This window comes from Pholcus phalangioides, unplaced genomic scaffold, assembly GCF_987345545.1.
Source record: "Pholcus phalangioides strain wild (caught in Gottingen) unplaced genomic scaffold, Ppha-v1.0 ptg000015l_1, whole genome shotgun sequence".
NCBI classification, from domain to species: domain Eukaryota; kingdom Metazoa; phylum Arthropoda; class Arachnida; order Araneae; family Pholcidae; genus Pholcus; species Pholcus phalangioides.
In genome coordinates this window covers 70577759-70604199 of record NW_028301608.1, presented here as the reverse complement: position 1 = coordinate 70604199, position 26441 = coordinate 70577759, and the positions used below count along the sequence as shown (strand labels likewise).

Genomic DNA, 26441 nt, shown 5'->3' with positions numbered 1-26441 from the left:
AGTGGATGCCGGTACAAAAATTGGCATTTTCACTACAAGACCGTGTAAAACAACAACCCCCCCCCCTCCTTGTGAGATTTTATATTGATAAATGAAATTTTCTCATGTGGGTTATATACCGCTGCGGACTATTCATGGTGCCTTTTTTTTCCTCAAACTAGCGAAGTTTACAGATTATAAACAGCAAAATTCTATAGGTTTTGTTTAATTCTTTTTCAAGATTAACGTTGAGGTAATGATTTACCTTCAAAATGACTTTCTTTAAGATGATTAAAATTCTTACAACACTCATAGAAAACGAATACATAAAAAATTAAAATCAAAAATTTCCCTAGGATCACCAGATTTTCATTTCGATCGAATTTATATTGAGGTTTTTTCGGCCCGTCTTGAAAGTTGGTTGGAAAAAAAAAATCAAATTGAATTTCTGACATACGTTCTTCATTAGTTTCTTGAAAAAGATGTAGATGTCTTTTGAGAATCTCATTGTAGCCACACCTTGCCAAGGTATCCTAGACAGAGACACTGTCTAGAAGCATCATAGGAGTCTTTACCGTTACTCACCGGGTATCTGGAACAAGATTCATGAAACTTCGAAAAGATGTTCAGCTGTGTTTAAGTACGGTTTGTTAAAATTTTCCCACACACACAAACACACGTTGCACTCAGGGTCGGCTCGAGACAAAATCTCTACCTGAGTGGGACCTATATTCGGGCGTCATGGCCTCTCTAATTAAAAAAAAACTTTTGTTTTGTTTGATGCGTTAAAAAAAAACAGCGATATTTGTCAAAACATATGTCAAATTTCTTTTGGCCTTTTAACTTGGATTTGGCGCTCCTCCTAGAGTGCGCAGAAATCATTTTTCCCATTTTTTCGCCCTTTTACCTCGGAAAAAAGTTTTCCTAATTTTGTTTTGCGTTTCCACTTCGGATATAACGACCCTCCTAAAGCGAGTAGAAACAATTTCCTGTAATTTCTTTCACCTTTTTACGCCGGATTTGGCGCTCCTACCAGAGGAGGGCAGAAATAATTTCCCCCAACTTTTTTCCACCCTGTCTACCTCAGACTTGGGGCCCCTTCTACAGGGGACACAAATAATTTTTCCAAATTTTTTTGCCCTTTCACTTTGGATTTGATGCTCTTCTAGAGCACACCCAGTTCCACCGAGCTGCTCCTGGTTGAACTAATAGGAAAGTCTGGCGAGTCGGGAGACTGGGCAGTGATCGGGGGCGCTAAAGTGCATGGGTTTTCTCATGTGAGCACATTTTTGTATCTCCTCGTGTGACCAGTAGGAACGTGACCCAAGTGCAGGATCCCTATTTAAAATGGTCAGCTAATCATAGGTTTTAATTCATTCGTTTTTTAAATATTTTTTTTGGAAATACTTTACTGTATTGAGATTCGATCCTGCGTTTTTAATAAATAATACAAATCGGGAAAAAAGAGGCATGAAAGGCCTTCTGGCTCAAAATATTTCCTACATCAGAAGACTCCTTCAATTCCGGTAATACTCCCCACAACACAGGAAAACACTTTTGCTTTCGTTAGTAGAAAAATTGGGTGACCGCGAGGGTGATTCCTCTATCATTTTCATTTTTTACTGCACAACAACAGAGAAAGAAATTCTTCTCCTTCTCCCCCAAAATCTCCTGCAGGGGTAAACGAAAAGAGCTTGACAGAGAGAGAGTGCGTATTTTTATCTGACCAAAATCGCTATGTACTGTACGTATATAGGTGCACTGCCCATTGATTATTTTCTTTTTGAAAAATAACCGTAATATTATATACACTCAAACCTTTTGTTGTTGTTTTTTAAATTTCTCATCTTGGTCATTTTTCATGTACATTTTAGTTTTTTTTATAAATACGTATCTTAAAGATAATTTTTCTAGTAATGAATATTAATGCGTTTCGGCGCCCCTTCTCATTTGGCACCTGTCGCACTGCCCTAAGACCGTCCCTGTCGCCGGCTGAACTACGAATCGCTTAATCCACGGACGGTGATCGAACGAGAATACCAAATTTTGTTTGAACCCCAACCAGGGGTTAGATGATCCATGGTTTGATCCACTGCATTGTGAATACCGCCCTTAATAAAATAGACCTCAGACTTTGACATCTGACCATTCATTAGAATTTTATGAATTTTTCAAGTATGAATTTTTCAAAAATATGAAAATTTCAAAAATCTAAAAATTCAACGTTTTTTAAAAATTCCTTCCCATTAGTCAATTGCTAAATCCGAGGTCTGTTCTACTAACACATGTCGATAAACGTTTCTACAAAAACAGAATTTTTGGGTCAGCAATTTTCTTTAAATCACGTTCAAAGTGTTTTTTCTTGTATACGTTCACACTATAATCCAGAATTTCTTTTTTTAATTATGAAAGAACAAATTAACCGATTTACACAAAATTTTTAGTATTTTATTTGCAATCAAATGAAATATTTTTCATTAGTTGAATTTTTAAGTCATTTTTAAAAATTCGAATTTTTCAAGTCTAAAGAGAAGTGACCCCTTAAACCTGTTTTACAGTTTGTAACAGGGCTGGCTGCCTTAAGAGTATCACGAGGCCCTACCAGACAAATTCTCGAAAATTTCAACCAGATCTCATTTTTGTGAGGCCGTGCCCGGGTGGGCCCATGCCTTAAGACGGCACTGCTGTCACCCCCAAGTCGTAACGTTTGAAAGAATGAGTTTCTATGCTTTTTAGCCATGAATTTAGCTATAGGTATAAAAAACTTCATATCCACAGAGACTACCAGTCAACGAATTAAATTTTGAATGATAGTTTTATAAGCAAACTAATGCCAGTGAAGAGATTAACCTGGATGTTGGCCCACCTACACCTAAATAATTTGGTTCAGCCAAAGAAAGGTGATGCCAACTTTGACAAACTATATAAAGTGCTACCCTTATTGAGTCGTCAGAAAGATTTCTTTCCGTTATCTACCCAAATGAAACAGTGTTGATGTATCTATGATAAAATTCAAAAGGAGCTCTCTGAAGCAGTACACGCCTAAGAAGTCCATAAAAAGAGGCTATGAAGTTTGGATGCAGTGTGATGAATCAGGATTTGCATGCCGATTTTAGATTTATTCGGTTAAAATTGGTCATGCAACTGAAAAGAACTTAGGCAAACATGTTGTCAAGTCCCTCTGCACACTTATATTGGGGGGAAAATTACAAATTATTCATGGACAGCTATTTCACATCACACGTTTTCTCTCTTTTCTGAAAACTCAAAATTTTTTCCCATGGCACTGTAACTTGACTCGGAAGAATCTTCCAAAGAAGTTATTGGAGGAGATGAGTCGCAGTAACAATGATTGGACAGTAAACAGCGATGGAACATTCTGCATGAAGTGGAAAAACAAAAGAGTTGTGTCTGTTCTTTCATGTACCGAAAACCCCATTGCTGTACAATCAGTAGATAGGAAATAAAAGGATTGACAAAGATTACTTGCCCAAAAGCTATTGTTGACTGCAACAGGAGGGAAAAATGAAAATTTTATTTTTTAGCAGGAAAAATTATTTTCGTAGCAGGAAAAATTATTTTCGTAGCAGGAAAAATTATTTTCGTAGCAGCAAAAATGTTTTTGTAACAGCATTTATCAGTTTTGTAGCACTTTTTAAAATTTTGGCAGTTAATAATATACAAAGTTTTTATATACATATATGCAGTAGCATACACAGAATTACATTTTACTTTAAAAAACAGTGTTACTCAACTTAAAAGGGGGTGTCTTCTCCCCTCCCCCCTCCCAACAAGGTACAAAATGCATAGGGATTTCCTCTAGAAGAAATTTTTTTTTAATTTTTAAATCAAAAAAATTTTGAGACTGCTTGATATTTATATTTATTTTCACATTCTCTACAATATCAACAAATGAGAGGCTAACATATAGTATTACAGATTTCCGAAATAATTTGAAAATGAGTGTTTTTAGATTTAGCTTGTAGACCTGGTAATCACTAATTAAAAAAATCACAACTGGAGAGACTTGGAACACTCATTAGAAAAGTAATTATTTTTCTTGTTTTTGCCGCTGATGCAAGTCTAAATTGTGCTTTTGTTCTGTCTAAAATTATGCATTTTTGAACGTTTGATCTTGCTTCATTTACCAGAATTTACCCATTTCATATTTAAAATAATAAGTGTTTCTTTTTGAATTTGCTCTTGATCATTACTTCAGTTTGATTCGACATACTTTGAGATGACTTATTTTCCTGAGTCATTCTTAGAATATTCTCAGAAATTTAAATATAGTGATTAAAAACAATAGAATTAAATTATTAATTAATTAAATTAAATTAAATTATTAAATTAAAATAAAAAAATAAAAAAAAAATAAAAAAAAAAATAAAAACTATAGAATAATGATTTAACTATTAGAAATTCAATCGAATGATTCCATTTTCACGAAAAATTCAATCTGAGCACATCTGTTTTCACTACCTATTTTTCACTGATTTGTGACTCCATGTATTTTATTTTCCAGCATCTTTAACAGATTTTCACTATCTCATTTTTGTGCTTCCAATTTTTTTATTATTAAATCTCTTCAGGGCCAAGATGATCAAAAATTTATTTTTTTAATGCAAAAAATATTTTAAAAAATTTAAATTTCGAAAGAAAATACCTTCATATGTTATCATTATGAATTTGTTAATTTCGATGCTATTTGAAGGCTACGAAGTCAAAATTTCTTTTTTAGAAATTCATTGTCACCCACCCTCTAAGCCATATATGCTAAACCCATGTCCCACGGACCAAGTGTGGCCCTCTGATGTGGCTCACCACCTGTAACCTAATTTTGTAAAAAGCGGAGCAATTAAAAATATCTCTCAAGTGACCCGTGGCACAACTCCAGAGCATTTATGTGATCTGTGGCATGTTTCCAGATCACTTAAGTGACCCACGACACAGTTTCAGAGCACTTCAGCGATGCGTGGCTCAGTTTTAGAGCAATTAAGAGGCCCCCGGTGTGGTTCTACATCACTCAAGTTACCTGCTGCACATCCCAAGATTAATTAAGTGATTCATGGCATAATTAAGGATCACTTGAATTATGCGTGACGCCTTCTTCATTGACGTCACAAGCTTGGTGTGGAGGCCTTGTTCTTTAGGCATTTATATACTTTATATATATGATATATATTACCTTATATACTTTACCATGATAAATCCCTCTATAATGATATTTTTTTAGAATATTTCGAAACTGCTATTTTTTCCTCCAACAATATTTTTTTATATTTCACTCAAAATCATTCTTTTTTGAAGTGTTAATGAACTTGACGATTTAACTCTTTGTTACTCTGAAAGCTCTTCAGTTAACTTGAGGAATAACATGCACAACGATCTTAGCTAAATAAATATCTGATTTGAAAACAATAGACAAATTAAATGTAGATAAATTAAATTTGTCATTTGTTTTACTATTACACCTGAAGTAAATTATTAATTTCTTGGATAATGAACGTATTGTGGATATTTTGATTTTTAAAATTTAAATTCACACATTTACAAAGTACATAGACTATTTTTAAATGAAACAGATACAGGTGTAGTGCGTTAGATCAGATGTCATAAGGAAAAATATTTGTCTTCCCAATTGAATATGTATTTTTTTGCAATCATTGTTGGTGTGACTAGTGCAGAGCTAGAAAAATCTGAAAAAGTTTAGACACCAAGATTTCATTTCCCGACAAAATCTGCCCGAAATAGTGTTTTTTTTTTTTACTTCCCCAGGATTTAGGGACCCCTTCCCATGCTGGCAGACATTATCAAGCCGTGGACTAGTAGCACATTATTATTTCCCACGTAATATATCATTGTATGAATTCAACGAAGTGTGATTCAAGAAGATTCTAGCTGTGTTTTACTTCCTATTTCGCAGATCGTTACACTAATCAATTTGTAAATTCTGAAAAATTTGAACCTGACTAATACTATCATAGTGATTCTCAAAGGGCATGCCACGATGAACTGCGACATTGATCAGTGCTTGTTCAGTTCTTTCGAAAAGTTTTTTAAACGATTATCATTTCTTACGAAACTAGTCTGGGGAGCTGCAAATAAACATTATCATGGCAAGGGAGCCGCGGATGACCAAAGCTTCAGAACCACTGACTTATTAGGTAAGTTTGAATAAGGTTTGAGAAATATCGACACAAACAATAAAATATTCACCACTATGGCCAAAATACTTCTGCTTGCAAAGTTTGTAAGTCGAGGAGTGGATAGTTATGATTTTTTTGGGGGCCGCAAAATTTCTAAGCCCGGCCATGAGTGCTGTAGAATACTTTAATTTTTTTTTTCCAATTTTACACTTAAACACAATTATTCATGACTGTCTTCCAAGAATTAAGGTACAAATTTAGAAGTATTTCTCCATATTATGACATCCTTCAACTATTCTGATATTTTCTTGGTAAATAGAATGAAATATTCTTTGAATGAAAATACAATGTATAAAATGAAAGTCTCGTTATCGTAGGCAACAGAGTCCAAGTGTGATGGTACTATTAATTAGAGAATAATTGTTACAAACTAATGTTTAGCTTTTTTGTTCTTTGGCATAAATATCAATAGTAAATAAAACCAAAATATTTGATCCTGAAATGACTGACCACATATTCATTCATAGTATTCACCAGGCTGATCGAAATAGATAAGTTACCTCAGGCAATTCATCCTCCTCAAAATCATCGGCTGTTTCTTCAGACATTCTTTTGAGCGAAAAATTCAGAGCTGCTACAAACTACAGATGAAGTAATTGCATATTGGAATGTTTTGTCAACAATAAAACATGGAAGAGTTGATCAACTTTGCACAAGAATATTAAGAAGATACCAACAAATAAAGCAAATACACGAAAAACACAAAAATTCCTAATGCATTTTGACAACAATTGTTGCCATCTTCACAGGAAAAATATTTAACCACTAAGCATGCTGACGGAGTTTCCCACTTGGGTTGTATACCAAATGTTAACGCTCAATGGAAAAAGTGGTTAAATACTTTTCCTCCGAAGGCGACACCCATTGCTGTTGAAATGCATTAGGACTTCTTGTATTTTTGTGTATTTGCCTTATTCGTTGGTATCATATTAATAACAAAACTGCACATCAATTAAAAATAAACTTATTATCAAAAATTATATTGATAAAATTTCAAAGTAACATTCTTTTTCTTCTCACAGAAGTGAATAAAATATTTACACATAATAAATGCATAAATACTTCAAAAAATAAAATAAAGGAAAATGAGTGAATGCATAGTTTTCTATGATAAAAATAGTTGATATAATCAGTTCATTACTAGAATAGAACCAATACCTGTGAACAATAGAACCAATACCAGCTGTGATCACATCAGACGACTTTGGGCTTTTAATAACAATAACCGATTGATAACTTTAAAGTCACAGTTGTGAGTATGATCTTGTTCAAAACTAGATGACAGTTTTTCATTCCTCCTATATTCCAGTGCCGTGGTCTTTTTTTTTTTTCAAATTTAACAATCATGCTCTACCATATTGAAATCGTGAATATCAATAACTGGCGTATATCTACCAGAGATGCCACTGTACTCTAATTTACCTGGGTTATTCAAAAAATCTTGGTCCTTTTTAAGTGAAAATGGGCCCCTCTAAAAAAAAAATTAATGAAAAAAATTATGCCCCCATAATTCACTGTATCTCTATGCATTTTCTTCCAGCATGCCAAAGGCCTTGGATTACCTGATTATATTTCTTCGTTGAGACTGAGCGGTGGGCCCATGTTCTGGGTAGGAGAAAAATATATCTGTGAATCAAGTAATTCATTTCTAAACAGGGTCGCAACTAGATGTTTGGTCACCCGGGACAAGAGTGCATTTTGACGCTTACCTGTGATATTGAAGGAGAGGTTCCAGAATGAAATTTGCGCCCCCTTGAGTCCAGCGCACGAGACCCTCCTGCTTCCATCAAGTTGCAGCCCTGTTTCTAAAAACACGTTATATCCAAAGGTGACAATCTAACATATGGAATTCCGCACACCCAGGTAATAAATCTAAAACAAATACACTGCTCAAAACAATTAGGGGAGCCAGCAAAAAAGTGAAGAAAACCGTGCGAGACAGCCACGTATTGGCATACAATGGATAGTACACGCGTATCAATGCGCAATACAGAAAAAACACGTAAAAAAATTTGGAATTAAGCTTTAATTCTTTGAAAATATGGAAAAAACATTAAAAGATGATTTAGGGCAACAATTTGGTTACATGTAAACGATAAAAAAGAGTACTGTTTAGACATGATGCATGAGTTTTAATAGGGCATGTGGTCTCCTCGAACAGCTAAGACTGCTGCACACCTGTTTGCCATGGATGCGATGAGGTTATCGATCAGACTTTGCACTTCTTGAGGAGTGGAACAGTATTCCCCTCCTCAAGAAGTGCAATCTGCAAGTCTCGGACAGTAACAGGCGGCCTTGGTCGCGCAGCAATGCGTCGTCAAAGCATGTCCCAAACATGATCGATTGGATTCAGGTCAGGAGAGCATGCTGGCCATTCCATACGCTGTATTGTTTCAGCTTCAAGCATGTTCTCCACCAGACGAGCTCTATGCGGTCGGGCATTATCATCCTGGAAAACAAAGGAATCTCCAATGGCTCCAGCGTAAGGGATGACATGAGGTCGCAGTATCTAGTCTGCATACCTCCGGGCCATTCCGAATGATATGCAGGTCCATACGTCCGCCTATGCTGATTCCACCCCATACCATCCAACCAGCTCGTCTGTATTGTGACCTTTCACTAACGAATGCAGGATTATTTCGAGTGTCCCTGTCCTTCCATACCAGAACACGTCGGGTGTCGCACTCCAGACTGAATCGGGACTCGTCTGTAAACAGCACTTGGCTCCAATCATGTTGCTCCCATCTTCTTCGGGCCGCACGGTGGCGTGGGGTCAACGGAATGCAGACCATTGGCCGACGTGCATAGAGCCCTCCCTCATGAAGCCAATTACGTACTGTTTGGCTGGACACCCTTCGTCCTGTTGCCAAGAACAACAGTCTTTGCAGCTGCGTAGCATTCTATGTTCTGTTTCGACGGGCTGTTAACCGTATATACCGGTCATCAGTTGCTGTAGTGGCGCGTGGCCGACGTCTAACATTTCCTGTTTCTTGGAATCGATTGCACAGCCTTGCAACAACACTTCTGGCGACTCCAACAGCGTCCGCGATGTGTTTGCCCGGATTTCAGTCTGCCTATAACACGCCATGCCATGGATTCCGGTAAATCACGTTGTTGAGACATCCTCAAGTCACCTTGTCTCAAAAAAAAAATACTGCGCAATCGAATTTCACAGTTGCGGGAGTAAAACAGACGTTTCTGCAACATCCCGATTTCTGCCCTTATCTCCTTTTTCTGGTTTTTGACGTCATGAACTCTGATTTGCATATGAAGTTTCCTTCTTCCGTTTCCGGCTAGGCTTTAAATTATGGATGATTCATTTTATGTTACTTATCGGTATACATCTTTGCGTAATTTTATTAAAACCATGTGCTCCCCTAATTATTTTGAGCAGTGTATAAAGTTGATCCCACTTAGTACAACTTATTTTCGTGGTACTAACAATAAGTAATTCTCATTAAGATTTCCCGTTTAAAGTGTTTTCCTGTTAACATGTTTTGACGTTTTGTTGAGAAATGTTATAAGCAGGATCCACTTAAATTAATAGTTGGAGGCACACATTTATATATTCACTAATAAATCAATCTATAAATTCCCTTATGATTGATTTTACATTTCGTTAAAAAAATCTTGGCATTTTCAATATCTTCTGATCAACTTTAAAGCAAATTATACTCTCCATCTCCTCTCTTAGACTAGGGAATCTTCTGATTCCCTATTCATACTTTGGTTTTCCTGGTAAAATTATTTAATTTTCCCTCCCTGATGGTACACCACTCTGATCTGTCACCATTTAACTGCTACATATTTTCACATGTGAATATGTGTTGGAGAAACAAAAGCCTGGGACACTAGACCTGCCTGTCCCTCCCCAATCTCAGTTGCGGCCCTGCATCTATCCTCCAATGAAGTTCAATGTATACATATTTGTGTTGTAGGTCTGTGTGATCCCCGTGGAAACCAGAAGTTTTTATCAAAGGAATAGGCAACTGAAAGTTTCAAAGTTTGGAGGAAGGGGATTTATAAGGGGCCTTTTCCCTTCCTCCCCCCCCCCAAGATAAAAAATGTAGAATATTTTTGTAGAAAGTTGAAAAATATTGGAAGAAAATAATTTCTTTATACTATCTGTTAATTTAAAATTGTTTGAGTGTTAGTGACCGAAACTTTCTATGAAGAATTAGATCCTTGTTCCCCTCCAAAAGCCGATTTTGCATACACATCCGTGATTTTCACAGGCCAATTTCAATTTTGACAGTCAATGACCTGCAGGGGTGTGCCCCTCAATGACAATTTTTTTTCAAATTTTTCATGCCCTGGAACATAAGATTTTGTATGTCTTATTCCATTAAAGCATTGGATGGACAGATTTTTCAATGTTCGAACAGACTTTTATTTATTTGTTAACAATGAACTCTCTTCCACTGTCTGCGTTACCATGTGCTATAGATAAAAAAGCCTTCACCAAAACTGGCAAAATTTTGAACTTTGAGCTGCTTTCAAGGTACAAAGTTTGAATATGTGTCTGCCCAATATCTATCTATTCTCTGAACTGATTTCACTTCTTGTAATTCTTTGCATTGTGGTGCAACCCATTCATCACACATAATATATAGTTCTGTTGGTGATACAATGTTGAGCAACATCCCAGCAATATGTGAGGGAGTAATGTACCATCCCAGCAATGCACGAGAGGGAGTGCAAAAAACAAGAAAAAGTGCAAACGTTTCATTCTCTCCAACATGTTTCGGAAAGGTAGGACATTAATATAAAAAAGGTATATTTCTTTCCAACGATCTTTGAAAAATGTCGCTAATTTAAACGAGTAAACCAATCCTCTTTTCGATGTATGCCGTCTTTGAACGCAGGTTGGCAGCCGCGAAATTACCGTAATTTTCAGTATATAATCCGTAGGAGAAAAAACTGTCTCCAAAATCTGAAAATTCGGCATATTCATTCAGGGACTTTGATAGCCCACCAGTTAACCAATAACAGTATAGGACTTTATACTGCAAGGTAGTAGAACGAACTACTTTCCAAGGTCACAAGATAACATGATAGTGGTAGATGGTGGAAAGAAAAAAAAAAAGAAGTTTCTACCCCCCCCCCCACCGTATCTTTCTCAATGTTTCGGAAAGAACATGTCCCGTGAACAAAATTTTCATGCTTCTTTTTCCTAAATTCTGGGTATCTGACGCACTACAGTGCTAAATTAACGATACCTCCACGAACCACAAACAAATATTCAGGGTTCATACAAAATTTCATACTAAATAAAAATTAAGGAGTTTCAAGCAGTTTTTACGGAGTCATGGCAAACTTCATAACTTATAAGTTTTACAGTAAAAAAAAAAAGGCGGAGAACATATGCAAATTCATATTTTTTAATTTGCCAAACTTCTCCAAATATAGACTTTTTTCTCTTTTCAAAAATATAGACGTAGAAGTGGTTCAGAAATCACAACTTTTGATGTGTTACCCAGCATCATAAGAATTCATAAAACAATCAATCGACATAAATACATACTTTTTTGTCGGTTTTAGAACATTGGTGTTCTAAAACCCTCAGAGTTTCGGTCAAAAATATAACTCGTATCAGCATTACATAAATTATAAATATTCTAAAAGTGATATTCATTCCCTTTCGCTCAATTATTCAAAATAAAAAAACCACAGCTGACAAAGATTTCCCTTACAAAATTGTTTATATTCACAGCAACTCTATTTACCTCTCGCTCAAAGTGGATCAACACATATACAAATACTTTAAAATTAAGTTTAATTTTCCTTCTTGTGTTTCAGTTAAACTCAAAGAAATTGTTGCAAAATGGGAGCAAATTTGATATTCAACACTATGTTTGACGATTTAGCACTCGTTATTTGGCGACATCTACAAATTAGAACTATTCAGCGCTGACTAGCTCTTTTATTCATAAAATGAATTTTTTCTCCCACGAAACATCTGGATTTGACGCAATGACGATCAACTATAGTAATTTCTGCTGCTCTTGCAGTAGCAACTTTTTTCTTTTCTTTTTTTAAAAACGGAAACGGCGGTCGGTTGTTGAGAAACACTGGACTAGAGTAAACAATCTTCAGCTGTATGATCCGATCAAAGATATGATAGGGGTTTCACGATGAAAAGCCCGATGAAGAGCCGATAATTTGAATAAGGAGCTGCGTTACCGCAATCCGATTTTCGGGGACAAAATAGAGAGCGGGAACTTGCTGGGAAAATCCAATACGCATCTAAATTCAATTTCAATTCCTCCAAATTTTGTAGAGGACTGAAAATAATTTTTCAAATTTTACGTAACTTTTTTTTCCATAAGATAAAATATACCGCTTATATAAAAAAATTCTTATATTAATAAAAAAAAATTTTAAATACCTCCCCTTAAAATTTTGGAGAGGAGTAAAATTACACTTCAAAATTATTTTCTCGGATGATTAAGTGCGACTATGGAAGATGGGAGGAAGGGGTGGTGCTGAAGTACGAAGGAATAAAACACGCTCCCTGGAAAAGAATCGTTTCGTGACACGTGAAAACAAAACATTTTGTGCCCTTTTCCAAAAATCTGGGAATTTAATGCGCTGAGAGCGTCATTGTACATGCTATAGAGAAGAAATATAAGTATTTCTCTCTCTAAGGCCAGGATTACATTATAAAAGTTTTTTAAAAGAGCTTTTTTAAAATTTGAAAAAAATTCAACCAATAAGATTATCGGTTACATTTGCACAAATGTAATTTATGCGCTTTATTGGTTAGATTTTTAGAGTTTTATAAAAGGGATTTTATCAAACTTTTATAGTGCAACCCGCTACAGGGTTGCCATGAAATCCCTATAAAGAAATATTTCCCTCTCTCGCCTTGTTTTTCTTCCTTCTTTTTTAAGGGACTTTCTTTCAGCATCAAGTACTACTCATAGTAAACCATTTATCAACGTTAGCAGGAAATATTCGAGGGAGGGGGGGAAGTCTACTTTTTTTAGAAACAGCTGGAAGAATTTTAAGGTGTTTTTAAGGGCCTTAAAAAAAGAAATGAAAATTAATGACTTTTTAAGGAGTTTTTAAGCACCGTACAAACCCTGATATTCCTTTTTCTATTCATGTATTTCGTAGTCCGATATTATAAGCTTCTTATTTGCTCTATTGTCATGCTCTGGCATTGGCCTAGATGGCAAGCTTGTCACTGTGGTTCTCAAACTTTTGTCAACCACGGTTTATGTAACATGAAAGGTCATTGAGCCCAAATTAACTTCATAGAATAATTTTTTTTTTGCATAGAGAAAAGTTCTTTTATTCATGAGTACCCCCCCCCCCCCACACACACTAAAGTAAATGAGTGGTGGCAACTCAGTATTACACATATGGTGGACATCTCATTTCACTTGATGCGCAACCAAAGGGTCATCCAGCATTAACTAAGTAAAAAAATTCTATTGACAAGATTGTTTCTTGCATAATTAATGGATGTGTTTCCGACTTGCATGCTGTTGTTTAATAGTTTACACATTCTTATTCTTTCACAAACGTAAAGGGATTTCGTAAAAACGAGCAAACTCAAAATTTTAATAGAAGTCAAAAGCTCAATGATATTTATGTTGGTACAACATCTATAATTATTTTGAATCAACAATTAGGGCATATAATTCAAGGCTTTATACAAACAATTCCTCTGTTTTTAAATTAGGGAGAAACCCTTGTAATGCACTAAAATACTTAGTGCAGTTTAGCGAAGTGCTTAGTTCCTACTTCCAATATATTTTCTGCAATTTTTTTCCATGCACAAAATCTAGAAATAGGGTAGTTTTATTTCTGCACTGCATCTAGGGATTAAGTTAAAGCAGGGCCGTCATTTCCACTTTTTCCAGGGGGTGGCAAACCTTTTTCCAGGGGGGGGGGGGACAAAGACATGTACTCAATGTATGTATATATTTGTATATATATCTCTTTTTTAATGTTTTTTTAAAAGCTGGGGGGGGGGTAGTCCCCCCCCCTGGCCTCCCCAAATGACGGGCCTAAGTCTATATTTACTGCCCAACATCTTCTATACTACTTTTAATCATAAAATTTACCACATATCAGTAACATGTATACCGTACCAGGTTACTTTTACTTCAATATTATAGAAGTTATGTAAAGAAAAACAAAATTTAAGTTTTTGGATTTAAATCAATGATTTAAAAAAAATCAAGTGATTTAAATTGGCGTACCCTGCCTTTGAGGGTTAAATTTTCAGAAATCCTGCCTTAGTAGGTACCTACATTATAAAATATAATACTGATGGAATTTCATATTCATAGCTTCAGTGGTTTCAGTTCTTCAATGTCCTATTTTTTTTGCCCAGAGTGGGAATTCCTCACCATTCCAATAGTGCAAATTTATGTGATCACTGTGTAACAAAAATAGTCAAATCTCAGGGTAGTAAGAAACAAGGTTCCATTCTTTATATGTAGCTGGCCATCATACAAATTTTAGTCAAAAAAGATCCCCCCCCCCATATGTGGCAAGTATACTGCACATCAATTCAGAATAAAAAGCAGGGTATATATTTACCATACAAAAACCGTCAGTTATTATATGCTTTGTAGGTGCTACAGCTGTCCTATTTTCACTGAGTAAAAAAAAGACCAACAGACTCAATTATAGTTAATTGAATGCATGTGTTCAGTGTGAACAGCCTGTATGTGTGTGCATAAAATATTATTTTGTATACAAACGTTCATTTCAGGAAAAAAATAGCCGATTGCTAGTATATCCGTTTGAGATCACTGTTTGCTTTTCCTACGCAAATCATGGGGGGCAAATACAAGAAATGGCAGGAAGATGACGACGATGGTGTTCAGGGGGGTGTCATTCAAAATTCTGTGTTGTCAAAACCAAAGCAATGAGCAAGTACCTGACTTTTTTGAAAAGAATAGTACGCAAGTTTTTCAAAAATAAATGATAGATTCTCAAGAGGGGTTGGCTATTTATGTTGGCCCATAAGGAGCGAAACAAACACGCAAATAAATAGCAATTGAAACTACTTTTTTAGTCAAAATGAAAAAAGCATTTTCAGTGCAATATATAGGCTGTGTTTGAATGATTGGTGTTGCTGAGCAATACTATTCAGGTGATTGGTATTGCTTCAGCAACATGAGCACGCATGTTCTGGCGTCCCAGGTCTGTATAGTGTGGATGTGTTCAAAGAAAGTTTTGAAACCACATTTCACAACTGTTTTAAATAGTTCAGCAATATTGTATAAAGTCTCGACTAGGCTTAACAGATGTAACCATGCCAGATGTTGAAACGTCCCGAAAAGAAAGAAAAGTTAATTTTTGCTCATCAAGCTAAATCACTCCCGAGAAAACAAACCAAGAGGGCAGAAGAAAAATATAGAACAAAAAAGCTTGAAATGTCTAAATTTTAGGAAAAAAAATTGAAAAAAGTATATCCAAGAATCAAAAAAAACCTTACCCTCACTAGAATTTCCAGACTATTTCGGGACTTCTGTGACAGTTTCCTTATCTCAAGACTTTTCTGTGATGTTAGACACACTGCACGTCACTAGCAATGAAGTGACAGACTTCCACACTGCTCTATGTATTATGACCATCAACACGAATATGTTTGTTTTCAGCTTAAGTTGCAGAGAAGGGAAAAACAATTTCTAAATACATATCTACTATAGATATACAGTGATACCTCAGCTAACAAAGATAGTTTGTTAGCCAAAATGTAATTTTTCATAAGTTTCTACGGAAAATCATTGAATTCGTTCCAGGTACTGCTCAAAATTTAGAGACAAGTTTTTAAAACACCAAGGGGCACTTTAAAAAAACTAAAACTGACAGAAGTTTAAAAGCTTCAAAATTGGATAAATGAGAATTTACAGGAAAAAAGAAGCACAAGAATCTTTTATTTTACACTATAAAAATAAACACTTCAGTCTAATGTTGTGGTGCAAAATTTGTTGAGTACGTTTTAAGTTGACAGCTATCTGTACTGCAGCTTCAAATGTTGTGGGACCTTGTGTAGCCATCAACTGTCTAAGTGCGGGATTTACACCATGAGTAAATCTAGAAAGGAGGAGTGAATTCCTCAAAGTCGTGACCGATTCATCCTCATCTTCTGTGATGGGAACTGCTTTACGAGACAGTGCTTCCAATCTGTCTGCAAAATCTTTCACCTTTTCAGTGTCATGTTGCACTGAACTAGTTAGCTGGGCTAACGTATATTCGGGAGTGACATGAGTATCAAAACGTTCGATCAAATAGTTTTTTAACTGGTCATAGGTCATCTGAGCTACACGGTACTCATTTTCACGCAGATGCAAAGCTACTTTCCCTGCACACTTCTGCAGTACTAGCTGCTTTTTCTGTGGTGCATTCCACCCTGCCAATGCAGCAGCATTGTCAATGCAACGAAATAACTCACGAGCTGAGGGTTCAGCTGTACCTGAAAATATGGGCAAATTGTTATATGCACCCATCAAAATAGGCCACAGGGTTTGTGGTTCCTGTGCTTGTGCCATAGTCACTGTGTGTGTATGTCTGTTTACCAAAGGAAAAATAACTAGCAGTAGAACCAAAACAATTATTTGTGCATCAAATGAGAGGTCACCCCTAAAGAATTCGATCAACATAACCTGTACATATGAATATATACACCACTATATACTTAAATTGTATCCTCCTTATACCAACATGAAATTTTTCAATTATAGGCACACCAAATATTCACATATTTCATAGCTAACCTCCAAAATAAAATTTGTGTGTGTGTGACGTTTAATTAGTATTTTACTTGACAAGAGAGCAGAATATTTTATATTTTCATGCAACACAAATGCATTTCTTAGAATAGCTTCAGGAGAAAAGATAATTACTCAGATTCGAGTTGCTCACGGCACCATTTATGTTGTGGTGCAAAATTTGTTGAGTACGTTTTAAGTTGACAGTACTCCAAGAAAGAAAACTTTTGGCCTGGTGATCATATTAGCGGGGTACCATTTTTGAGTTGTTACCGTGACCGCAACAACCCTTATTTAAAAAAACAGACTTGGAATATGCAAAAAGCGAAAATCGGCTTTTCAAGTATAAAAAAAAATATACAACAGATTACGAACAGTGAGAGGGAAAAAGAAAAAGGAATCTTATCTTCCTTTTACACGTACCGAACGAACGCGTTCGTGTGGGAACAAGAAAACTGACTCATCAAGATGGCGATAATATCTTTGATTATCAGTGGATCATTAGATGTGTCTCTCTCACAAAAGAAAGAATATATTATTCAAAAGAACACACATTTTCTCGTTCAATTTAACTCGGAAATTCTCAAAATTTTACAGGAAGAATCAGAAAAATTCAAGGGATTTGTTGTTGAACTCAAATGATTGAGATGTCAAAGCAAAGCATTTAATATTTAGGATTTTCCGACAAACACATACAGTGTGATGCATAAAGAGTGTGTGTCCACTCTATACAAACAATCTGTGGTTCAGATCTCGGGCATTTTATGAATATCAGACAGAATGATAACACAAGAGGAAAGGAACTAGACAACCACGAGATTCGGCTCAGCTTTCCACAATAATATAAAGACAGAAGCTCAAATATTTTCCACGCGACAAACACAATTATATTTACATTTTGCAAATTTCACTTATTTGACATGACAATTCTGGGTTAAAATTATGTCAGGCTTATTTGTCAAAGGGGGGAAAGTGTCCTACTTTTCCCACCGTGACACTAATAAAGGTGGTGTTTCCTCATCTATTAGCAATTTGGTGAGATAATTTCTGCATCTGATGAATGCAGATGGAAAAGATAGGCTTCTAGACTGTCCAGAATATTGAGTTTGATGCTAAGAGTTTTGCAGTAAAAGGAAGCGAAATCTGAAAAACACAAGCTCCTTTATTTTCTATTGGCTGAATTTTCATTTCACATGGAATGGCTAAAAAACTTTCAGAAAGAGGCATGAAGGTGCAACTGGAAAAATATTAAGATGGACAGGTTAATCAGGCTTGAGTGACATTAACTCTAATGATAACTGACACAGAAATTCAGCCCAGAATGTGACTGTGTGGTTGGCATGTGCAAAAAATGTTCTGAAAAAATGAAATACCAATGAAAATGTTTCGGCCGAATCTATTCTTTGGTTCAAGCAGCAAAATGTTGAAAAGAAACCTTCGTTAGTCGAACATTTTGTAACCCAAGCTGTTCATTAACAGACATATGTGTTATATATACTTTGATAAGAAATGTATATTTTGCTTAGGGGGATACAGCCACAAACAGAAATCCCTGCTGATCAGGGACAAAGATTGTGGTTAATTTAAAAAAAAAATAATGTATGCTCACAGAAAGGAAAAATAATAATTTGAATGTTTTCAAGATTTGTATGCACAGAACATAAAATTCAAATTTCTATAAATCCTTTATCAAAATTTCAGGTATAAAACGTCAAAATCAAAGGGTTTTTTTTGGGCAAAACGGGAAAAATTGAATCCCCTTTTTCCACAACCTCAAAATATCTAATTTAAACATGCATCTACATCCCTTATGTGTACATTTTACACATTATGTCTAAATACATATTTTTAGTGCATGTTAAACTATGTATTTGATTAATAAAACTGACCATACAATAAGGGATTAATCGTTCACACACACACACACTTCTGCATAATTGTAACTGAACCTTGAGTTATATGTAAGAAGATTGTTTGAGGTAAAATAAATGAATTTGGATAATGAAAATGAGAAATTCAGGATGGTGCCTGAAATTTTTTTCTCCAAATTTTTCAAACCCTGCAAAAAATGTATCGAAAATTGTCCTGATCCATCAAAAATAAATACATAGCTAAACTATGTATAACCAGAACCATAAAGTTTTCTTGTTTTTTGTTCTAAATCAAAACCAAACTTTCAGGAGCTAAAGTCACATGCTTTTATCCTGAAGCTAGAAGAAAGCGGAAATGTTTCCGAGCACGTCGTCTGCATGCAAGAACTTTTTCTGAAGCTGAGGGGCCTCGGCGAGGAATCCTTATCGGATAAATGGAGTACCGCCATGCTACTCAGCAGCCTGCCAAAGAGCTTCGACCCAATGATCACCGCATTGGAAACACATGCCGAAACAGAGTTGACGCTCACTGTTGTCCAGCAAAGTGCCATCGCCGAATACAAAAGAAGGCAGCAACAAGTGGATCCAGGCAGTATCTTCACCGAAAGAATGATGAAACTCGGATCAAGCCACGTCGAGAAGAAAAACTCCATAAAGTGCTATTTTTGCAAGATGCCCGGTCACGTCAAGAACAGATGCAGAAAATACATAGAGTGGAAAAGGAATCATCCGGAGAAAACGTCCAGGAGCTCAAGTGAAAATAAAGTGAGCGCAGCTCAGCAAAAAAATACCTTGCTGTCCCTAGTCATACGGTCGGAAAAATGGATTGTGTGGATTGTGGAGAAATGCACCACGTGAGTAACAATATCAATTTTTTTCATGTCGTTAGATATAAATTTTTTCATGTCGTTAGATATAAATTTTTTCATGTCGTTAGATAACTCGTATAAAGATAACATTGAAGTCGCAAACGGTGAAACAGTTCATGTGCTATGCATAGGTTGTGGGAATATGCTATTGAAAAATTTAGATGGTGCTGTGATGAAAGTGTTACTTATGAATGTATTGCATGCTCCTGATGTCATCAGTAATCTAATATCTGTTCGTCAGCTAACTTTGCATGATGCTTCCGTGAACTTTAAAGGTGATTATTGTGAAATTCGTGAAAGATGGAAAGCAGATCGGTATCGCTGACTCTGTCGGAAATCTGTACAGATTATGGTTTTGTGAGTTACATAAAGTAAATACAGTGACTGGACATAAAGAAAATTGCGTACACACATGGCATCGAAAAATGGGTCATAGAGATATAGAAACCATCAAGAAGATGTATGCTGATGGACTCGTTCAAGATTTGAAACTCATTGACTGTGGTATCAACATGTCCTGCGATACGTGCATGAAAGGGAAACTTTCGAGACTACCATTTCCCAAGAAATCCACAAGTGAGTCGAGTGCACCGCCAGATCTAATTCATACTGATGTGTGCAGCCCGATGCAAACGATCACACCAAGTGGAAAGCGGTATGTTGTCACGTTCATCGACGACTAGTCGAGGTACACTCGAGTAAATTTGTTGGCACATAAGTCAGACGTATCCAGTGCTCTAAATCACATAGCTGCCAACTTTTGAAAATGAAAAGTCTGGAGATTTTTGCACAAACCCGTATTTTATGTTAAAACCCCTCCCTAATAAATACAATAGGGATTTTTTCAAATAAAATAGGGATTTTCCGAGCCTATGCAAACATAAAAGTTAAAGCATAGGGAATAAAATCCCTACTGAAGTCAAATTAAAATAGGGATTTTACACACATGGAAGTTAAACCCTTGGGAATAAAATTCCTACGCAAAAAACAAGTGAAATTGGAGGCCAAAACTTCAATGATGTAAATATAAATATTGTGTTCAATCAGAAACGCTGTGAACAAACATTCTGCGCGAATGACCCCAAAATCATCGGAAGATGAAGGAAAACAGTCAATTTTTGAAGAACACTGACTTTTTGTGACACTTGCTCGATGCTTCTTTTTAAATTTCACATGAGTGATGATGGCAGTCTTTCCATGCCCGATGTTTATGTCCGTAACACAACTTGTACAAAAAGGAAAAGTAGGCCCTCTTCTGGAACGTTTCATGAAAGGAAATTCATCGGAATAAGTATCTTTAAAATTGATTAAATATGTTTTTGCTTATCATTATTCATGCTTTGTTATATCGCACGTACGTAACTTCAACAAAAGAAATTTTGACCATATACGCGTCACTAGAATCTTCGATTATTATCCAGGACTATTGGCTGCTAAGCCATTTCCCTCCACGATAAGACATACAACTTTCTTGTTACCATCAGAGGGTTTGTAAAACTTCCTTAAAAAGGGGATTTCCCCATTTACGATGTGTGATGTCATTTCGAAAGGGAAAAAAAAAAAAAAGAGGCTTCATGTCCCACAAGAAATTCCTTAGGGATTGTTTTCATAAGCGGGGATTTTTTTTAATGAAGTAGGGAATTTTTAGGGACAATTAGGGATTTGTTATTTTCGTAAAAATTCGGGAGATTTAAGAACTTTTCGGGAGATCGAGCGATGAAGCTAAAATTCGGGAGACTTGGCAGCTATGAAATCAGTACATGAGTCTGGTTGAAAATAAATTCGGTCGAAAAGTAAAGGTGATCCTATCCGATCGAGGAGATGAATACTGAACCGAAACTTGAGGAAATTCTTAACTGATAAAGGTGTGCAAACTCAGCTAACTGCGGCTTTTTCTCCACAGCAGAAAGGAAGCTAATTACATTATGAATCGTGTTTTAACTCGAGTAAAGGACAAAACTCCTTACAAACTGTGGACGAACAGGAAGCCTACCATCAAGAACCTACAAGTTTTTGGATCAAAGTGTTTCATTCATGTACCAACAGAGAGGCGTCAAAAACTCGATAACACAGGGGTACAAATGATTCTCCTTGGGTACGAAGAGGAGTCGAAAGCCTATCGCTGCTACAACCAATCATCGCAAAAAGGTCGGAATCAGTCGAGATGTCAGGTTCTGTGTAGAACATCAAGTGATAGCTTCGACACTGGCTCCGTGGAAATAAAAACTCAGGAGGAAGAATCCGGAGACCCTACAGAGGAAGATCCCAGAGGTGACGGATCCCGAATTCGTGTTTCACGAAGGTCAACTAAAGGCATCCCTCCCAAGAGATTCGAAGTGATGAAAGCAGGTGACGACCATCACATGGGGAATTTCTCCAAGAAATTGACGGATGAAAACAGTGATGATGAGGAACGTCCAACCTGCAGTCGTATTCCTGACAGAAGGCACTTCAACGACAGCTTCATTGTGCATCAAGCCAGATTGTATCATGGTGAAGATCCAGAAACATATAGACTCTAAAGTCAACCCAGCCGACGGGTTCACAAAAGCACCTGATGTTGTGAAATTAAGAAATGTTATGGTTATTTACGGCTTCAATCAAGTGGGGGGTGCTGGAATAATATCATTTCCCCCCCCTTTACTGTATGTGTATTCACGTTCTTTCCCCATATACATAACGTTTCCCTCTTTTAGGGACTTTTTTTCCCTCCACTTGACCGCTGATGTATGATAGTTATTCTCTTTGCTTGAATTAAATGTTGTTCATCTGACTAGACATGTGTTTCGTTTCTCTCTCGTCACCGTCTCTTTCCCTTCCACACTCTGCCTACCCACATGCAGATGGCCTGATGGAAGACATCTTGGAGCAACAACAACAATTAATAATTAATAGAGAATTCTTTAGTTCTACAACTTCAAGTGAGGATTCCATAGAATGGGAATCCGTAAAAAATGACTAAAACTGTAGTGATAACAAGTGGTATCGATGTATACCATGCGTTTGGGTGGGTGAGCGACGGAAATTTTGGCAAGAAAAGTGAGTAAAAGAATTCTAAATTTTACCGTATCATTTTTTTAATTATTTGGGGCTATTTTCAAATTCAAACGTAAAAACCGGGTTAATAGGAGTTAATCTGCTTGTTTTTTTATTTATTATTTCCATTGGCTTCAAAAATTTTATTTAACATTTATTTTTTCCATATAAATAAAAAAAAAAAAAAAAAAAAATCCCTGAGTTTTTGACAGTCATGGTTAACGTACAGTATTTTAAAATTACACGTAACTTTCGTATTATTGTGTAGTGTTTTTTTTTTCATAAAAGAATTTCAGCTGAGGGAAGTGACACATTGCAGAAAAATATTAAGTTTATCAAAATTTTTAATGTCACTTAAAATTTTTTAATTACTTATGGCACATCAATGAAGTAAAATTGTAAGTGACACGCTGATATAGGATAATTACTTTTTCTAGATTTTAAGATACTTCTCAATAAAAAAAAAATTATTTCAAAAACCGCACTTTAATATCTGAAAGTATCGACGATGGTTTTTTTTTTTTTCAGTAGCTAATTGTTACTAACTGACTACAATTTTTTCTACAAGCATTATGCGTTATACGTAAAAAAATATTTTTTTTCTGCGAGATTGGCGACAATCAGCCATACCTTACAAAGGCTGCGCATTGATAACATAGGTTGAGAGGCTTTTGTTGTTATAGCAACGAGTGATGTGGTTCCCTCGTAGCTTCCTCTTCACTGCAAAGTTAACATGAAACGGACTATAATAAGATTTAAATGATTTCTGTGCAAGTATTAGTTATTTTTTGATGCAATTTTGAAAAGGTGGTTTCGCTATGGGGACACCGCACCGGAAAGGGTTAAGAGGAAGAGATTGTCACTCTGAGTATTAATTACTCTGGAGGTGTTTTCCACTTGCTTAAATTAGCCATTTTTATGAAATTAAAACTACAGAATAACTTGAATTATCATTAAATACAAATGTCAATAACATTATTGTATATTAATATCACTTTATACAAGACAAACTGTCATGTATAGCAACATACCTACAGAATGCCTCCATCTGGCTTACGATTTTAACCGCCAATTTTCGGGGTCGGACTTATATTATGAGGTTCTTGAAAAATCAAGCTGAGGCCTATTTTCTCTGGTAAGGTCTTAGTTCTTGAGAAAACTATGTTTTTTTTTCAGTTTCCTCTAGAATGTGTTCGCTACCAATGTTCAAATCAATAATTCCACAAAGTCTTTTCGTTATGAGATAATGTTATATTTCTCTTGATATTTCAATTATGAAAGTCTCATACTTGTATAAAACTTAAGTTATAAGTAATAAATTATAAATTATAAGTAATGCAAACCTATAAATATTTTTTGAATGAAAATTCAGTTTACATACATTGGTTTAATTCTTCACAGAGGCTTCAATTTATTTATACAAGATTTGTGTGTGAGAAAAATTGTGTATTATAAATAAGAAATAATTTTTTCGGATATGTTTATCACAAACTGAAGAGCCAAAAAAACTGGTACAGGCATGCTTATGCAAATAAAGAGATACGGAACCAATCAGAGTATGGCGCTGCGGTCGGCAACGCCTATATAACACAACAAGTGTCTGGCATAGTTGTTAGATCGGTTACTGCTGCTACAATGGCAGGTTATCAAGATTTAAGTGAGTTTGAACGTGGTGTTATAGTCGGCGCACGAGAGATGGGACATAGCATCTCCGAGGTAGCGATGAAATTTGGATTTTCACGTATGACCATTTCACGAGTGTACCGTGAATATCGGGAATCCGGTAAAAAATTAAATCTACGACATCACTGCGGCCGGAAAAAGATCATGCAAGAACGGGACCAACGACGACCGACGAGAATCGTTCAATCTGCCAGACATGCAACCTTTCCGCAAATTGCTGCAGATTTCAATGCTGGGCCATCAACAAGTGTCAGCGTGCGAACCATTCAACGAAACATCATCGATATGGGCTTTTGGAGCCGAAGGCCCACTCGTGTACCCTTGATGACTGCACGACACAAAGCTTTACGCCTCGCCTGGGCCCGACAACACCGACATTGGACTGTTGAGGACTGGAAACACGTTGCCTGGTCTGACCAGTCTCGGTTCCAATTGCTTCGAGATGATGGACGTGTACGGGTATGGAGACAACCTCATGAATCCATGGACCCTACATGTCAACAAGGGACTGTTCAAGCTGGTGGAGGCTCTGTGATGGTATGGGGCATGTGCAGTTGGCGTGATATGGGACCCCTGATACGTCTAGATGGGACCCTGACAGGTGACAGGTACTTAAGCATCCTGTCTGATCACCTGCACTCATTCATGTCCATTCCGACGGACTTGGACAATTTCAGCAGGACAATGCGACACCCCACACGTCCAGAATTGCTACAAAGTGGCTCCAGGAACACTCTTCTGACTTTAGACACTTCCGCTGGCCACCAAAATCCCCAGACATGAACATTATCGAACATATCTGGGATGCCTTACAACGTGCTGTTCAGAAGAGATCTCCACCCCCTCTTACTCCTACGGATTTATGGACAGCCCTGCAGGATTCACGGTGTCAATTACCTCCAGCACTCTTTCAGACATTAGTCGACTCCATGCCACGTCGTGTTGCGGCACTTCTGTGGGCTTGCGGGGACCCTACACGATATTAGGCAGGTGTACCATTTTTTTTGGCTCTTCAGTGCTTGTTGCATATCAGGTATAATACATATACACTCAAACCTGTTTTTGTGCGATGGATAGGGACCGCATAAAAAAAAAAAAAAAAAAAAAAAAAAATCGCACAAAACTTCATGAGTAGCTATAAAAAATATTTAAATATTTTTCGCAACACATTTAAAAAGTATTTTTTTATGCGGTGGATAGGGACAGCATAAAAAAAGTTTCCGGCATAAAATAACTCACAACCTTACGAAATAACTTGAAATTGCTTTTTTAAACGAAATCAAGACACAAGGCTAGGCAGCTACTTGGAATCTCGCCAAACCTTTTTATTCACATACTAGGGGGGCCCTGCCCCCCTGCCGCCTTTGGTGGTCAACCCCACCCCACTTCTCTTTACAACATATCTTGTTTATTTCATCCCACTTGATCAGCGTGCTATGGAAAAGGAAGTGTGGAAGCACCAGCTCACTGAAGTAGCAAATTTTAATAAAAATAATAATAGAGCAACAAAAAACAAATGAGATTCCTCAACTACCCCCAGAAAACTTCCCCATGGGGGTCCCCAGATTCAATTCGCTGAATTTTAGTGGGGCCCCCACATTGGATATATATTGGGCTACCGATGTGTTGCAAATTTTACTGTTAAACAACAAAAATCAATGAGATACATCTCCAGGGACCCCGAATTAGAACCTATCAACATTTCCATGGAGCCCTGACCTAGAAGCTTGTCAACACCCCCTGTGAGGGGCCACGAAAATTTTTCATTTTTATCAATTTTACAACGAATAAAATCCAGGGCCCCACATCCAGTAGCAGGGACACAATACGCATATTTTTAGTGGGGCCCCAGACTGGCTTTATCTCGGGCTTCCACTGTTGCAAATTCTACAACTGAAAAGAATGAGATTCGTCCAGGGACAACAAAATGAAACCTGTAAACATGGCGCACCCGACTTGGAAGCTTGTTGGTCATCCCCCGGTGCGAGTGACATGAAAAATTTTAATTTGTATTCGTTTTACCAACGAATAAAATCCAGGGCCCACAACCAATTACCC

At 36.5% G+C, this 26441-nt stretch overlaps 1 protein-coding gene across 2 annotated transcripts in view; it reads right to left on the bottom strand.

Annotated features, from left to right (window-relative positions):
• The window catches only part of LOC149076634 (pescadillo homolog), a 270201-nt gene that overhangs the window by 95500 nt on the left and 148260 nt on the right, over positions 1-26441 (bottom strand). For both annotated transcript variants that reach the window (XM_089244245.1, XM_089244246.1), the window contains exon 9: positions 6689-6769. In XM_089244245.1, the coding sequence (XP_089100371.1) occupies positions 6689-6769 (81 nt within the window). The remainder of the gene's footprint in view (positions 1-6688; positions 6770-26441) is intronic.